Raw genomic sequence first — 18036 nt, forward strand, 5'->3', positions numbered from 1 at the left:
AATCAAGTGACATTGCCATGGTAGTTAGAAAAGGAGAGGGGGTTGTTTAAGTTTGGTTTGGACTCAAGAAAGCTGTGGTTTTGTTTTTGTTTTGTTTTATGGGCTGGTTATGTTAAGATAGGGTGACCAGATGTCCCAATTTTATAGGGACAGTCCTGAGTTTTGGGACTTTTTCTTATATAGGCTCCTATTACCCTCCTACCCCCATCCTGATTTTTCACACTGGCTTTCTGCTCACCATATGTTAAGAGCCTGAAAGGTCTGTGAATCTGTAACTCCTGTTGGTGAGCAGTGTTACTAAATCTACTCTCTCTCGCTGGGTTAATTACGTAAGGTCTTACTTTCAGACCCAGACTCTCCTTCTGAGGGTGCACCTGTACATGTGCTTTTGAGGTGCACTACCCCCCAAGGGCACAAGTGACAGAAGTTTAGCATGCAAAGCCCATATGTATGGACGGAGGCTTTGTGGGTGCAAATTTGTCTCCTATTTATGCAGTTGTTAGAGCTCCCACAAGGCTGCAAGCAGACCGAAAGTATTCTAAGTGGCACGTGCAGAAGTGACACTGTTAATGAAGTCTTGCTGACAATCAAGCCTTCAGTATATCCTCATCGATCTGATGCAGTTTGGTGAGAGAAAGTTAATTTACATTTTCTCCCTTGACTTTTCTTTTAATGAAACCTGTGGCACATCTGTTGTTTAGGAACTTATTACATCAGTACTGTGTGTAGGGCCTGAATCTTCACCATTAAGTCAATGGATCTGATTCTCCTCTCACTTAAATCAACTTTACACCGGTGGGACTCTGTTCACGCAGGCTTTTCTTTTCAGGGCAGGGATCAGGCCATATTTCTCTTTGGAAAGCACCTATGTGCACCTTGGGCACTCCAAGAAAAAATAAGAATAACAGTTCCCTAATCTGATTTCACTATATTAGGTTTAACACTCACAAGGGAATGTCGGGGTTAATTTACCAGTGTCCTGTCTCTTTAAAGGTTTGGAGCACTGCTCAAAGGTAAAAAAGGAACATGGAGGGGAAGAAAGGTGTAGTCCCAGGAGGTCGTGGTGTTGTGTTCTGGTGACACTGAGCTGGTGTGGGGCTCATGCAGGCTGCCTTTGTTCATTTGGGTTTTTTTCTATTAAGTTTAACAAAACCTCAGTTTTAAACCCATCCCTGGACTGGGAGTGTAACATTTGGCGAGTCCAGGCAGGCAAGGCTGAACTGCAGTGATCTGACCTCTCCGAGAGATGAAGCTGCTGCAGACTGTTCTGTGGAGAGCTGTCAGGAAGGCAATGAAAACAGGAAAGTGGTTTTGAAGAAAGACAGTTTCCTCTGAAAGCAGAGGGGAAGATTTAATTGTTTGCAAGCACTATGGCCGGGAGACAGCTAGAGAACATTCTTATGGAGGTAGGAGGACTCTTATGTCATCTAGAACATGAGTATTTAAGAGAAGTCTGTGACTGTCTGGGTATTTCTGGGACAGAGCACAGTAAATTGCACAAAAAGCCATTTGTCTCTAATTGAACATATAACAAGTCACTTACACAGTGAAGAGTTGGAAGGTCAGGGATTGTCTATTACATCACTGACATTAAGAGAGAAGATTTGACAACTCAGTGCTACAACAACAACAACAACAAAAGAAAGAAAGAAAGGAAGAAAGAAAGAAAGAAGAGCTGACTGAAGCCACTACAGTAAAGACAATTCAGAAACAGTATGTGGAAAAACGAAAGTTGCTTAAAGAACACTTCCTGGCAAGCATGAAGGAAATTAAAACCAAGATCCCTGTGAAAATGTAGTCATCCCCACTCCAGAAAACAGAACCAGTTTAAAAAAATAAAAAGATTTTAAAATAACAGGCCACATTGGCAACAACCACCAAAATGACTGGTTACATTTTCTTAGTTTGGCTTATCAGCTTGAAAGTGGGATTCAAAAGGGATCCACTGAGGAAGAGAATGAACTAGAGAATCTTCTTTCTAGTTTCTAGTCAGGAGCTCAGTGAGGGTTAAGTTTAGTTATGGCAAACTTTCTGCTGGAGCACAACATCGACGGGAAAGTCCAGCTGGAAGAATGAGGTTCCTTCTCACCTGCACGTATGACTCCTGCCCCAACGGGGATCACAAATTTGAGAAAGGGAACTATATTGAGGGGCAGTAAAACATTTTGGTGAGCTTGGCTATAGACTGAGACTGAGAAATATCTGCCTGCATGAGTGATTGGGCAAAGAGCAATTCAGGCGAACAGACACCATGAGCTGCACTTGGAGAACATGCCACAGAGAGCTGCAAGCAAGTTACTGATGGGAGTGGATTCAATGACTGGATGGGGCCCAATCTGCAGCCAAGGTGCAGACCAGACCAATCAGTTGATATCCACCTAAGAATGGAAGATAGAGCTCCAGAAAGGGAGCAGTGGAGTCTGCTTCTCATCCTTGTTGTGAGACTTTTGCATCTTGGCTCCAGATATTCTGCTCTAAGTGCTAATGGACTAGACTCTCAAATGGTATAAATCAGCATAGTTCCATTGACTTCCCTGTGATGCTGCCAGTTTACACCAGCTGAAGATCTGGCTCCTTTTTAATTCTTTGCCTTTCCATGCCACTTGTACATAATACTCAAAATGTTCGACTCCAAAAGGTGATGATATGAGCAGAGGAAAATGCCCCACGTCCAAAATCTTCAAACCTGTGCACCTTACCTTAGGCACCAGAATCCATATTTAGGCAGCTAAATAAAAATAGCCTAATGGAAATTTCAGCAATGCTCAACACCCACAGCTCTGCTGTTTACAGCCGGGATCGATGTTCTGATATTGATCCACCAGCGGTCGATTTAGCGGGTCTAGTGAAGACCCACCAAATCAAGAGCGGATCGCTCTCCAGTTGACACCCGTACTCTACCCTCGATGAGAAGAGTAAGGTAAGTCGACAGGAGAGTTTCTCCCGTTGACCCCCTGTGGTGTAGACCCCATGGTAACTTGACTTAAGGTACGTCTACTCCAGCTACATTATTCACGTAGCTGGAGTTGCGTAGCATAGGCCGACTTACCGCGGTAGTGTAGACATAGCCCTAGAAATATAAGGCTGCAAGGGACCTCAAGAGGTCATCTAATCCACCCCCCCTCCTCCCAGGCAGGATTAGGTATACCTTAAAATAAATAACAGGGGTGGCCAAACCTACTGACCCACTGAGCTGCATATGACAATCTTCAGAAGTTTGATTGTTGGGGCACACTTGCCGGGAGTCAGGGCTTCTGCACCTCAGAAGGTGACTGCCGGGGCTCGCAACTTCAGCCCGGCTCCTGATGAAGCACCAAGCACCAGCAGGTGCACCCTGTGGGTCTGAAGCCCCAAGACCTCCTCCTCACTGGATAGAAGCCCCTACCTCACCTGCCGCAAGGCAGAGGTCCTGAGCTCCCCCACTCCAGTCTGGTAGGTGGAGAATGGGGAGAACATGGGAGGCTCAGAGAGTCTCACTTTAACTGTAAAAGAGTTTTACGAGTCATGGTTTGGCCACCCCGGCATAAAAAATGCACACATCCGTTAGTAAAAGCTCAGCTGAAGTAACTCTGTACCTGGAAATATAGACTCGATTCACTGTTCCCACCAACTTTTCCTTGCAAACAAAAATACCAAAAGGGTAGTCTAGCAAGAAACATCTGATCTTCCAAAACACTATACATCAGCAGCTTATACATAGTTGCTGATGCTGATAGGAGTTTAAGGGGTTTAAGGAGATGTGACCCAGGGACAGTAGCACCAGGGGACCTTGTGAAAAGGCTTCTGTTTGGATGTCTTAAAAAGCTGGAAGAAAAGAAAGATCATGTGGTTCAAAATCAGATAACTGCCATATATTTACCAAAGCACTTAACTATCGTGGCCAGATCCTCTGCTGGACTAAACTGGCATAGCTTCACTGAATTCATGCAGGTGAATACGCTGCCGATCTCTGACTTCAGCAGAGCTATGCTGATTTATTCCAGCTGAGGATCTGGCCCGATATTACATGCACTGGACAAAGTAGTGGGGGAAATTTAGTAAATATCAGAGACCTAGCTAAGAAATACTGTTTATTCATCTCATTTACTATGACTACATATTTAATATCAAAACTACTGAATGTAAGGACGGGAACAGTATAAAACACAGACTAAATTGCTGTGTGTGGAACATGACACTTGGTAGCAAAATCCCCGGGGTGAGAACATCTCTCATGAAATATGGTGCTTGGAAACTGTTCTTCTGATGGAAAAGTCAGTGTATAGATAAAATATACAAACACTGGGCCAGGTGCCTAGCTGGCATATATCAGCTCTGTTGATACCACTTCTGGATCCGGACCCACACTATCTTGAGCATCACAGATGATTACGGGATATTTGCATTAGTCAGGCTTAGAGACTTCATACAGGACTGGGAGCAAGAAGCTCATGAATTCTAATTCCACCTTTAAGGCAAACTCCTGCTGTGAGCATGGGCATGTCATCTGATCCCCCTGCCACTGAATCATGGTTGGTAAAAGGGGGTAATGCTGACTCCCCACCACACAAACCTGCTGTGAGGATTGGTTAGCAAATGTCTGTAAGTGCTTTGGAGATTAAAAGCACTGAGTATTGTTATTACTGTTATAATTCTCCAAGGTCATGCGGCATCTGTGCATGCTAAGATTTCAAACTCTTCAGACTCAAACTCACGATCCTGTGAGGTGCTGAGCACCTTCAGCTTCCATTAAAGGTAATAGTTTGCCACAATTTTGACTGCAGATAAATCACGTTATAAAAGAGAAAAAGGGCACATATGACAAGCCCGAAGGATGAACACTTGCAGCCAGATCTTTAAAGGATCTCAGTAGTCATCCCTTTAATATGTGCTGGTGTATCCCACTGTATCTGCAAAATCTTGCACTTGTATGTGCAAACTGAATAGTCAGTAGTCAGGTGCACAAACACACAGTATGCTCAGGCAACAATTTTTCCATGCAAACAGGATGTTTCCAATGTGGGTTAAGAGGATGACAAAAAATACGACCTTCTGAAATTAATCTAGCCAAGCCCTAGAGGCTGCTGCTATTCCACATACATATAGCTGATGCTCACTCACATACAGCTGAAGGTATGTTTCTTTCTATGAACCAGAGGGGCAGTTTGAATTCAAGCATTTCCCCCTGACAAGTTGCAATGCTGAAAAATAGTCCTCGTGTATCCTAGTTGTTTTGGCATTAAAACTGAGAAATGCAAAAAATGAGATCTGTAGCCAACAATTACAAGTGAGATAGAATTCATCCAAAACAGAGAATTGGCAAGACTCTCTGCACTGTATTAGAAGCTAAGAAAGGAATTTAGCCCAGCTATTAATGGAGCATAATATCTACCAAAATGCTATAGTTGTTTTAAAATGCCTCCTATTTTTCCACGTCCTTAATATCAGAGGTTTCATACCACAGGCTGCTTATACATTATTATTTTTTGTTAAAAAGACAGTTCCAGCTGGAAAACCCATCAGTACATTTGCAACGCATTTCAGTTGCTCTTCCTTAAGCCGTTCTTATGAATCTGTCCATACAATTTTATGAGTCTGTTTTGTTTGGCTTTCAGAATAACATGGCATCACACACACAACTAGAAAACCCTGTCACTGAAGAGGAGATGGAAGAAATGGTTCAGAAACTGCCTCAAGATAATGAAAATCCCCAGGATATGTCATGCATTTGGGATACATATTTTATGAATGTGATGTGTCTAAAATGTTGCCTGTGATCGTGTGGATTGCTTCTTAAGAACTGACTGAAAATCTCCAGGTAACTGTTCAGCTGGCCACATGGCTATATGAGGGACTGGTAATAACTAATATCTAGGGCCAAATATTGCAGTTCTTCACTACTCACTCAAGACAACTCACCCTGACGCCAGTGCAGACTATGATTTCAGGATTAGATCTTGAACCTTCACCAAGTGATTCTAATCAGAGCAGAATGAAAGAACTGTCTTGGTCAATGTGATGAATCAGACATAGAATTATAGAATATTAGGGTTGGAAGAGACCTCAGGAGGTCATCTAGTCCAATCCCCTGCTCAAAGCAGGACCAACACCAACTAAATCATCCCAGCCAGGGCTTTTGTCAAGCCAGGCCTTAAAAACTTCAAAGGATGGAGATTCCACCATCTCCTTAGGTAACCCATTCCAGTGCTTCACCACCCTCCTAGTGAAGTAGTGTTTCCTAATATCCAGCCTAGACCTCCCTCACTGCAACTTGAGACAATTGCTTCTTGTTCTGTCATATACCAACACTTAAAACAGCCAAGCTCCGTCCTCTTTGGAACCCCCCTTCAGGTAGTTAAAGGCTGCTATCAAATCCCCCCTCACTCTTCTCTTCTGCAGACTAAATAACCCATGTTTCATAGAATCACTGAATTCTAAATAAACAATAACATGGGTTATTTAGTCTGCAGAAGAGAAGAGTGAGGGGGCATTTGATGTCAGCCTTCAACTACCTGAAGGGGGGGTTCCAAAGAGGATAGAGCTCGGCTGTTTTAAGTGTTGGTATATGACAGAACAAGAAGCAATTGTCTCAAGTTGCAGTGAGGGAGGTCTAGGTTGGATATTAGGAAGCACTACTTCACTAGGAGGGTTTCCTCAGCCTCTCCTTGTAAGTCATGTGCCCCAGTTCCCTAATCATTTTCATTGCCCTCCATTGGACTCTCTCCAATTTGTCCACATTCCTTCTGTAGTGGGGGGACCAAACTGGACGCAATACTCCAGGTGTGGCCTCATCAGTGCCGAATAGAAGGGAATAATCACTTCCCTCGATCTGCTGGCAATGCTCCTACTAATACAGCACAATACGCCATTGGCCTTCTTGGCAACGAGGGCACACTGCTGATTCATATCCAGCTTCCTGTCCACTGTAATCCCCAGGTCCTTTTCTGCAGAACTGCTGCTTAGCCTGTCAGTCCCCAGCCTGTATCAGTGCATGGGATTCTTCCTTCCTAAGTGCAGGACTCTGCACTTGTCCTTGTTGAACCTCATCAGATTTCTTTTGGCCCAATCCTCCAATTTGTCTAGGTCATTCTGGACTCTGTCCTTATTCTCCAGCATATCTACCTCTCCCCCCAGTTTAGTGTCAGCTGCAAATTTACTGAGGGTGCAATTAATCCCATCATCCAGATCATTGATAAAGATGTTGAACAAGTCCAGCCCCAGGACCGACATCTGGGGCACTCTGCTTGATACCGACTGCCAATTAGACATTGAGCTATTGATCACTACCCATTGAGTCCGACAAACTAGCCAGCTTTCTATCCACCTTACAGTCCATTCATCCAGTTCATACTTTTTTAACTTGCTCGCAAGAGTACTGTGGGAGACCATATCTAAAGCTTTGCTAAAGTCAAGATATAAAATGTACATGACATGGGATGTGGTCCAGTGCCCATTGAACACAAAATTAAGTTAGCTATTGACTTCAGAGGGTTTTGGATTAGGCCCTAAATGACTTATCAAAAGTAAGAATTTGTCCCACCTCCTTAGCTGGTATATAGCATAGTTTCATGTGGCTTCAGTGGTGCTGTGGTGATTTACACCAGTTGAGTATCTGGCCCTTCATCTCCACCTCTTCCCCAGTTCTTGAAACCCCCACCTCTCTGTAGTGAACTGTTTGACTGCTGGGATCATAAGTGTGGCTCCACAGTTATATCAGTTTAAATATACTACGCGCTATTTGTCTGGTTTGACTGTAAAAACAATTGCTACTGGTAATACTGGGGTATTCTTTTGCTGACTAGATATTAAAGAGGGTCTTCATGAAAAAACACAACCCCCAAAGCTTACAATGTAACCAAGCTGCTAGACAATCAGCTCTGCAGATATTTTGCTTACTACAATGACAGTTATTAATAAGGTGACATATATATATATATGTCACCTTATTAATATATATACACATTGACATAAAAAAGTCTTTCCAAATGAGTCCAAATTGATTAGTTTAATGATGTTCAAACATTTAAGATGTTATACATTATAATGGCTGCATGTAATTTCTGCACATCTGTAATATATACTTGTAGGTAAAATAGGTTTACACTACTCAGGGTCTTTACCAAGACAGCATCCCAATTAAAACAAACAAACAAAGAAACAAACAAAACCCCAAGACACCTGATAGCTTCAAATTAACATAAAACTGGACTGTTATTGCCAATATTTCTCACAACATTCTGGCAGCACAGGGAAGATAAAATCTACAACCAGTCATTTTAAAAGAATGACATTTCTAGGCTTTATCTTAGAACCACGACATGTAATGTTCTTCAAGGGCCCGGGTTATATGGGCCTAATCCAGCTCCCATTGAAATCAATGGCAAGACTCTCATTGACTTCCATGGGCTTTGGATCAGGCCCCTTAATGAATATTACATAGGGACAATCTTGCAACTTGTTTTATGCAAAACTCTCATTGGCTTAGGAGTGTCACATGCACACACACACACACACACACACACACACACACGCACACACACACACACACACACACACACACACACACACACACACACACACACACACACACACACACACACACAATAAAGGCAGGGTATCGTGCCTAATGGACAAATGCAAGGCAAAACTGCTCCAAGGTCAGAAACCATTGGTGTGAATATAGGAATCGTTACTCTCCAAGGTTCTGCCTGCCTCACTGAGTACTAGCAAATAGAATGTTATAAATATTCAAGTATAAGAGATGGAACTAAACTACACCTTTTCTGTATAAATTATTTTCTGGCATAAAAATTAAATACATGCAAAAAGACAACCTTCTATCTATATGAAACCCAATCCTATATACACCATTATAATTATTGTTAGAACTTTCATATAAATATTTATGCAGAAGTAGATAAATTGTGTGGTAAATAAGTTTAGCTGGCACTAAAATTGCAGAGGCAGAGGTATGATCTGGTGGTCTGAGTACAGAACTGGGAGCCAGGATTCCTCAGTTCCAGTCCTGGCTCTGACACAGATTCCCTTTATAGCCTTGGGCAAATCATACAGCCTCTCGGCTTTAAGCTATCCATCTGTGAAGTGAGGATGATAATACATACCCACATGTCTCACTGGAGTATTGATTAATATTTAATGTTTCCAAACATGACCTTTAAGGGACAGAAAATGGTGTCCAGGCCCAGCATATTTTCTGCTGATCTTAATTCCACCTTCTTGTTATTAGCACCATCAGCCCTGTCCTTTGTATCTAGAATCAAACACTGGTGTTAAGCCTATTCATTTTTTTGCATCAGTTGCTTGCCACAGAAGTTCCATTTGCTAATGACCCTGTTCAGTAAATATTCTGCCTAAATTCCACCACTCAAGTGAATTACCTTGTTTTTCACAATATTTCAAAAACAAAACAACAACAACGAGGAGACCTTGTGGCACCTTAGAGACTAACAAATTTATTTGGGCATAAATAAATTTGTTAGTCTCTAAGGTGCCACAAGGACTCGTCTTTGCTGATACAGACTAACACAGCTACCACCCTGAAACCTGTCACAATATTTCAAAGTTTCCCTTAGAGCTTTTTGAAATCTCCTCTTTCAAGGAAAATAATTTCCTTCATCTTAACTCATAATTTAGATGCTTGACATCTGCTGCCATCTTTGTAGTTCTTCCCTGCACACCCTACAAGATCTACTGTTTGAAGAGCTGCTCATAGTTTTTCTGAACACCATGGTTTTCATTACATAATTGCCTTCTTTCAAAAACAAAATATTTCATGAAGGGCTGTTGATTTTTTCCCAACATTTTTCAATGTTTTGTTTTTATTTTTTGCAAAAAATGATGTGACTTATTTTTATTGAAAATTGATCAAATACATTAGGAAAACTTACTGAAATAGTTATCAAAATTTAACATTTAGAATTTTGATCATATCTTGGATAAAAATTTCAATAAAAAACACACACAAAAATTGAAAAAGTGGAAAGTGGGTCAATTTTGAACCTTGGGAAACAACTTGGATATTTTTAAATAATTTCTCTTTAAAAATGTTCTACCAGCTTTAGTGCTGTGGTAGTCAGGACTGCATACAGTGCTCCAGATGGGACTAACATACGTCAGAAAGGGCATAGTAGAAAAGCCCTGTATTTTGAAGCATTTCACAACCTTTTGTTGAAAAGCTACAACCCACTGCCTTTCATTGCTTTGGTGGCACTATTAATTGGCATGACTTTGAATACCAGCTCAGAATATCAACATATATTTAAAACTTTGGCCAATCAATGTACATAGGTACAGATTTAAAAAATAACAAATGTACCTTGGTTATAAAGACAAGCAAAAACAATATTAGTCCATAAATGTAAACAGGAGAGATGCTAACAGATGACCGTATCCCATGATTATTCCAATATACTCCTCTTGTTGTGATTGCTTCTATCTTGAGTTCATTTATTTCACATGAAATGGAGTTTTTTAAAGGCTTTATAAAGACTCCTTCCTTTTATTTAAATATTTATTTTCCCCTCTTCCATGTCTTGACTCTTTGAATGTTACAAATGGGTATGGATAATGAAACCATCTGTGCATTTTCTTTAGACAAATGGAACCACTGTAGCTATCAAGGATTCTGACCACATATATATTTTTTCATATTGTCCAGTTCATCAAAAAGGAGGTTTTAACCTGAGTTCATATATGCTTGTTTTCTCTTGTATTAACTACCCCCAACAAAAGTGCTACAGATGTATAGCTTTCTTATTAAGTACATGAGCGTGAAATCAAAGAACTCTGTGTGCCTCAGTTGATATTTAACAGAGGTCGGAATCATGTTGGTTCCGTCACATCTATAGAGTTGGCCTTCTTATTTTTGTTCTCTGTTTCAGAAGCGGCTTTTGTCTTAGGTGAACAATCAAAAGAGAGCATGGAACTGAACATGAATATTTGTGTCTTCCAAAAGCACCAATATTTGGAAGTTGGAATATCTTAAAGCCACAGCACTTTATTCTCTGAAACATAAATGAAAATGGGAGGAGTGTTAGGGTCCCACCTCATCATGTGCATGTTACTCATTTCTAATACTGCGCTCTTTTGGCTAAGGGCTTCTATGCCATTGAACACTCTGCTTTTCCTTTGTAACCCAGTGTTTCGGGCGCTATTTGAAGTAGCTGAGTCCTGCCACAAGGAAAAACTTCTCCAGGAAAAGTTCAGAGTCCAACACGGCTATGTGGGCAGCCCGTCCGATCAGTGTGTTGGCAGTGTTGGGGAGCGCATGGAACACATTGTGTCTGATTAAAGTGCAGTCCTTTGCATCGACCAAAGGCTGGAGGAGGTTGTTTATCATCTCTGCGTAAATGGGACCTGAAAGAGATTTTAAGAGGCAGTCAAAGTGTTAGTGACTTGGTGATGGGTCTTCTCTACTGAGTGCAATTATACCCTGGCACCTATGGATTGTGAAACCTGAAAAGTGCTAGAACATTGGATTCTAGAGGACAGTCCATCAGCAAGATGGATCAAATGCCATATTACTGCTAATCTGAAGTGGATTCATGGCATACAGAGCAGCCTGATGGGTCTGCTAGGATTATTAGAACATAAGAACATAAGAACGGCCGTATCGGGTCAGACCAAAGGTCCATCTAGCCCAGTATCCTGTCTACCAACAGTGGCCAATGCCAGGTGCCCCAGAGGGAGTGAACCTAACAGGCAATGATCAAGTGATCTCTCCCCTGCCATCCATCTCCATCCTCTGACAAACAGTGGCTAGGGACACCATTCTTACCCATCCTGGCTAACAGCCATTTATGGAATTAACTATTTATGGACTTATTAGCTTGAAGTTCTGGGTGTTACGCTGTATAAAGTACCTCGGGACTCAGGCCTGATCCCATTGAAGTGAAGAGCAAAACTCCCATTATCTTCAGAGGTAACAGAATTGGACCCTTCCTTCTCTGTAAGGTAGAGTTCAGATGGGCTAGCAATGGGGCATGGGGCATACAGCTCCTTTGGGACTCGAATGGGAACCAGCTAAGGCCAGAACACCCTGCCTGTCTATTCCAGAACACTAAATTGAGGGGTTTTTAGGAGGCTGGTGAGGAAACCAGGTAATGCTCTGTACGGAATTGAATGATTTATATTGAATCTGGATCTGAGTCCTATTAGGCCTTGTGTTTTCCTGTGAGAGGAATGCCTGAGGAATGGGTGGGAAGATGTCCTTCCCTCCTCAACTTATGTCTGGGCTGGGGGAAAGCAGTGGGGGAAGCAGAGGGAAAGAACTACAGCTGAGAGACAGATAATACCAGGCATCATTTTTGACCTGTTGGTCATGGATGTCTCTTCTCACATACACCAGCGTAAATCAGGAATAACCCAATTCAAATCAATCATTCACATGAAACTGGTGGCAGAAGAATCAGACTGCTATGCATTTGCCATTATTTATGACAGGTCCATTAAAATGGAGCTGTGCGGTGTCCTCTAAATGAACAGTGTGTTTGTTGATAATAAAAGGGAATTCGCAGAGACAAAGGCAATCTTGGTAAAAGCAGAGGTGGTGTCTCCACTGACGTCAAGGGATTTGCTCCAACTCTATAAAATCCAGAAAGGATTTCAGATGGGACTGAGGTTTAAATCATAAGGGCTATGATCCAATGCCTATTGAAAATAAAGAAAAGATTCCCACTGACTTCAGTGGGCTTTGGACAAGGCTTGTGATAAGACACAAAGAAGAGAGAATACTGGTAATTCAGCAGGCTGGTGGATAGCAATACTGGCAACAAACTATCATAGAATTGGAAGGGACCTCAGGAGGTCATCTAGTCCAACCCCTTGACAGATTTTTGCCCAGATCCCTAAATGGCCCCCTCAAGGATTGAACTAACAACTCCAGGTTTGCAGGCCAATGCTCAAACCACTGAGCTATCCCTCCCCCTTGTACCAAACTAGCCCTCCCTCATTGTCATAATCATCACCACTTTTTAAACAAACATGGCAGAGGAAAGCCTTTGATTACAATCTTGAATGAAATTTGTTTTCATCACACAAAGAGCTTTATAAGTAGGTCCCTGTATTGATTTCAAGAGCTTCCTGTCCAGCTTAAGTTTTCGATTATTTTTTCAATGGTGAATGCAAAAAGTCATTCTGATGCAACATCCTCAGCTGTACAAAAGACCTAAACAAACAACCAATTAACTCAACGGTTTTGTGAACACAGGCAGGGTCTTATCATACCTGTGTGCCGGTCTTTAAGTGCGGTTTTGCACATTTCTATCCTTGCTGAATGGAATGGCACATATCGATCCTGGGGAGAGGCCACCAACACAACATTTTTAAAGTACTGAAGACCTGTAACAAAGAAATACATCAAAAATTGTATATCTCAGCAATCTATCAAAACAACAGATCTACACTCATCTTAACAGGAGTATTGGAGAGACAAGGGGAGTGAGGTAATATCTTTTATTGGACCAACTTCTGTTGGTGACGGAGACAAGCTTTCGAGATTACACAGACTCTTCTTCAGGAGTATGGCATGACTGCGTGTGTTTTAAAATGTACAACATAGTCAAGGAAGAATAATTATGTATGTAGCATACTTCTAAAGAACAGTATAGTAACAGCATAAACTACCGATGTCACTGTTGTAAGCTGTGATGTAATTAGCTCTTTCTAACATTCATGGGGACCAGACACGTAACAGGAAAAAGTAATGGCACTGCCCCTGCTCCAAAGAGCTTCCAGGCTAAGTCCCCGATCTTGCAAATTCCTATGCATATGAGCAACTTTACAAACATGAACTGCCCCATCGAGTTCAATGGGAATTCTTGGGCGAATGTTTGTAGGATCAGGGCCTAAACTGAGAAATGAAGCAAACAGATGAGGATCATAAATGAACACAAAAATGTGGTGGGAAAGAGACAAAGCTGCAGGCTCACAGTAATGATATCCCACGGTTACTGAGCCAGGGGGTTAAGCAGCGGGATAGTTCCATTACATTAGGGATTTTGTTCTTGGTTTTTGTTTTTTTTTAAACACTCCCAATTGTCAGAGGTGACGGCAGAAAAGAGATTTTTAAGGTGAATCTGAATGAGGGTTGATATTCTTACTGTAGACTCAGGAGTAGTTTTATTTGTAAATAAGGATCTGGACATTATTTTCTATTGAGTAATTAAAAGCCCATGGTGCTGAGAATGCATTGCTGTAATTTAAGATTTTTTTCTCTGCTAATGTATTATGAAGTCATCTGGACCAGCCAAGATGGATGAATTCAGTGTGTAGTATCAATCACTGCTTGTTCTAGTACATCAGCTGTGTATACAGCGCTGGTGATGGATCGATCAAAAGCCTGTGGACTGTTGAGCACACCCCCATTAAAGCAAGGGAAGTCTTCACACATAGCGCTCCACCCTACAAAATCCATGGAGTAGCACAGGGGTCGAGTGAGGGCCTGATCCACAACTCACTGAAGTCAGTGAGAGTCTTTCCTTTGATTTCAGTGGGTTTTGGACAAAGCTCACAGGATGCAGACTGGTGCTATTGAAGGGCTGTATTACAGGAAGCGACACAGTTGGGGGGAGGACAAAGGTATGCATGTGATCATGGCGGGGTAGGAGAGACAGTGATCTGCATGTTCAAACAGAAGCCTGGGAGTGGTGAGACCCACATTCACTTACTGCCACTGTCGCAGACTGAGTTGTGAGATATTGGGCATCTCCCTGAATATGAACAGGGCTGCACAGTCTAGAGGAGTGAGCACTGGCAAGAGACTTAGGAACTCCTGAGCTCTATTGTTAGCTCTGATTCGCTCTGTGATTTTGGCAAGTCACTTGGCTTCTCTGTGTCTTTATGTGTAAAATGAGACTACTACTACATAACTACCTATCTCTTAGGAGTGTTCTCAGGGTCAGTTAGCATCTGCACAGCATTGGAGGGTGGCAAGTACTAAGTGACGCAGTTACTGGGGAACCGCACCTCTGACTCCTCCTGGGCTCATCGATTGCATCCCTCTCTGAGGTCTCGGACCTCCAGCTATCACTGAACTCAGGGCTGAATCATGCAGTTCTTCCCTTAATATTGAGTTCTGGGTGGCAGTGACCCAGGTGCTAGCAGTGATTGCTTTAGCAGGTCTGACGTGGGCTCAGACCCTGCAGTTCTGTTCCCTGCAGGGCAATGACAGTGGTAACTAGTGACCCAACAGTTTCCTTAAAGCAAAGTATCATGTATCTAGCAGAACAGCATCTAAGAAAAAGCATGTCTTATAAACAACAGAGCGGCCTATACATGTCTGCTTACCAGCTGTCTAACCATCTCCTAACTCCCTGTAAACTCTTCTGCAGAGCCTCTTTGTCAGCTTGTCTTCCTGTCCAATGACACTCCCTGGACAGCCCTCGTAACGACTCATTTCCTTGGCGGGGATCAAGACTTTTTATAACTGTTTATAGCCCTTTTAATCTCTAGCCTCCCAGTCAGGCAAAATGGCTGTGTCTCTTTGGCCTACAACCTGAAAGGATGCCATCATCTTTCAAGTGTGTGTTTGGGTGTTCTTATCTAGGACTGCCTGTGTTGTCTGCCTCTCCAGAGCCAACTGAATTCACGCATTCTAGGTGTACGATAAATTTACCACTACCATCAATATAAACTAGATCAATACAGTCATACAGGAAATTCGAATCATCCCAACATACAACAACTTCCACTCATAAAACTATTACATAGCAATAGTCATAGCATTATGACATATCAGCTCCACATCTGTTATGCAAAGTATTACTAAAGAATAGCATTTGATTTTATAAATAGCCCTTTTCCTTCTGACAGCCTATACCAGTATTTCATAGGCGAAGAATTAAACATCAGGAGTGACAGTGTAGGCAAATATGTACAGCACTTGACCACTCATATACAGACTTCTGCATTAGTAAGAATGTTCTGCTGAGAGAGGGAATTCTGGATAGGACACTAGAATTTGGTCCAATTTTTTCTGAAAGAGCCTCAGTTCAGTTGATCATGGACAGACTGAGGGGGGCTAATATGGCCTCTCTTTAGCATTACAGTGGAATAATGATCATTCTCCCTCTGGCATTGAACTGTGGTGTCAGCAATGGGCTTAAATAAAAGCATCACTGGGAACCTAGATTCAAACATCCTGGGTCCTAGAGGCGACAATTAGGGCTGTGTGAACAATGAATTTTTTTGTCCATTGGCAATTCTTTTTTTTTTTTTTTTAAAGGAACAAATGCTTTGGGTTGAACCAAAAACTTTTTTTTTTAATTTGGCTAATCCCTCTCCCTCTCCCTCCTAAGAAATCATTTAGATGTTGAGCCTTTTTAACATTTTTGATTTAAAATAAGTTAGGGGAAGTTTTGAAGCAAAAAGTAATTTGGAACTAAACAATCAAAACGGTTTGTTTTTAAAATGTCTAGAGAAAATGTTTTGACTTTTTTGGAATTTTGTAAGGATTTTTTTGGATGAAATGATTCAGCAAAACCAACAAAAATTCTCAAACTGCTTCAGTATAACCAAATCTACATTTTCACCAAAAGGTCTATGTGTCAACTCTCACCCAGCTCTAGTGAATGTAGGGTGACCAGACAGCAAGTGTGAAAAATCGGAACAGGAGGTGGGGGGTAATAGGACCCTATATAAGAAAAAGACCCCAAAATTGGGGCTGTCCCTATAAAAATTGAGACATCTGGTCACACTAAGTGAATGGTTCAAACTAAGCCAAATGAAACAATCAAGTTTTTGCCCTTTAGTAATATAAATTAGGTTGTAGCAACCTAATGACACCACTAGTCTTTGCTTACAGAGTGTGCACATAGAGATAGGCCTGAACTACAGCATTTGTATTCAGTTGCAAATTGAGCAAAGTTTGGTGGGGAGCATTTGGCATCTCCATTCCATGGTGATGTCCAAAGTAGAAATTCACAGGTAAAATGGATTAGATTAGGCAGAGGAGTCCATTAAATAGTTTTGCTTCAGGCCCATCTCCCCTTGAGGCCAACGATGAGCAAAAATCACTGATCAAACGCCGATGACTTCCTTTATTTCCTGAAGAGCATCTCAGCACGGGACAACACTTTGGAGAATCTGCTCTCCACCCAGATATTTACTCACCTGTTTTTTGGCTGAGCTGGTACAGGAAACATTTGCGCAGATCTGCGTTGTCCCTGAAGGTCAGCTGCAAAAGTGACCCTGATTTTTTCAGCTTCTGCATGAGCCACAGGCCTGGAATGACAAACAACATGTGGGTTTACCGCATTGGGAATCATCAGACCAAACGCCCCAAAATTTAAGAATCTCTTCCACGGTTAAAAAATTGTGACTGAACATTCTCAGGCTAGAAGTGCCAAGGCAATTGGCCATCAGTACTCTACATTTCTTCTTGTGCTAGTGGCCAGTGGCTAGAAAACCTCAGGGCCATATTGTAGTCTCTGCTTCCATGAGCAGACAACAGAAGGATCCAAGACAGCCATGACATTATTGTCCCATGACATTATTTTACCCCCTTAGTTTTACAGGTACTATACTGCTGATTCCTGAGGCAGCTGTTGGTCAGGGAAATCCCTGACCTTGGGGCTCACGCAGCAACAATGTTATTCAGGCAGCAGAGTGGGGGTTGGGAGCTGAGATTCAGTGCACAGGTGGAAGCGCGTAGCCTCAACCCACATGTGCAGGCTTTCCTGATCTGGGAATTCTGAATGTAGCTAAACACAAACCCAAAGCTAAACTCAAGTGGTTGGAAATCTGGTGTGAATATTTCCTGCAGCGCTGGTTAGTGACACACACAAACACTAATCAGTACCACTGCCCCATTCACACAATGGTCTTTTACAGGTACTGCTACACACAAAAGCAACTCGTAGCCTTTTCCATTAACTCTTACCTGTACTAACCAAAGTACTGTTGTTGTACAAGGTCCCTAGGTGAGGCCCAGAGAGGGACAGGAAGGTGTGTAACTTGTTGAGGTAATAGCGAAACCTTGGCCGAGTTAATACTGATCGGATGATGACGTTACCAAGGGAATGACCAATGAAACTGCCG

General features: G+C 42.1%; 1 protein-coding gene across 1 annotated transcript in view; it reads right to left on the minus strand.

The window, feature by feature from the left end:
• Window positions 1–9883: 9883 nt before the first annotated feature.
• The window catches only part of FAM135B (family with sequence similarity 135 member B), a 352204-nt gene continuing 344051 nt past the window's right edge, over window positions 9884–18036 (minus strand). Inside the window, exons 17-20 of the mRNA XM_050940579.1 lie at window positions 17879–18030; window positions 17110–17220; window positions 13225–13338; window positions 9884–11355 (exon numbers count right to left, since the gene is read on the minus strand). Of these exons, the coding sequence (XP_050796536.1) occupies window positions 11150–11355; window positions 13225–13338; window positions 17110–17220; window positions 17879–18030 (583 nt within the window). The 3' untranslated portion in view covers window positions 9884–11149. The remainder of the gene's footprint in view (window positions 11356–13224; window positions 13339–17109; window positions 17221–17878; window positions 18031–18036) is intronic.

Source organism: Gopherus flavomarginatus, chromosome 2, assembly GCF_025201925.1.
Source record: "Gopherus flavomarginatus isolate rGopFla2 chromosome 2, rGopFla2.mat.asm, whole genome shotgun sequence".
Taxonomy (NCBI): domain Eukaryota; kingdom Metazoa; phylum Chordata; order Testudines; family Testudinidae; genus Gopherus; species Gopherus flavomarginatus.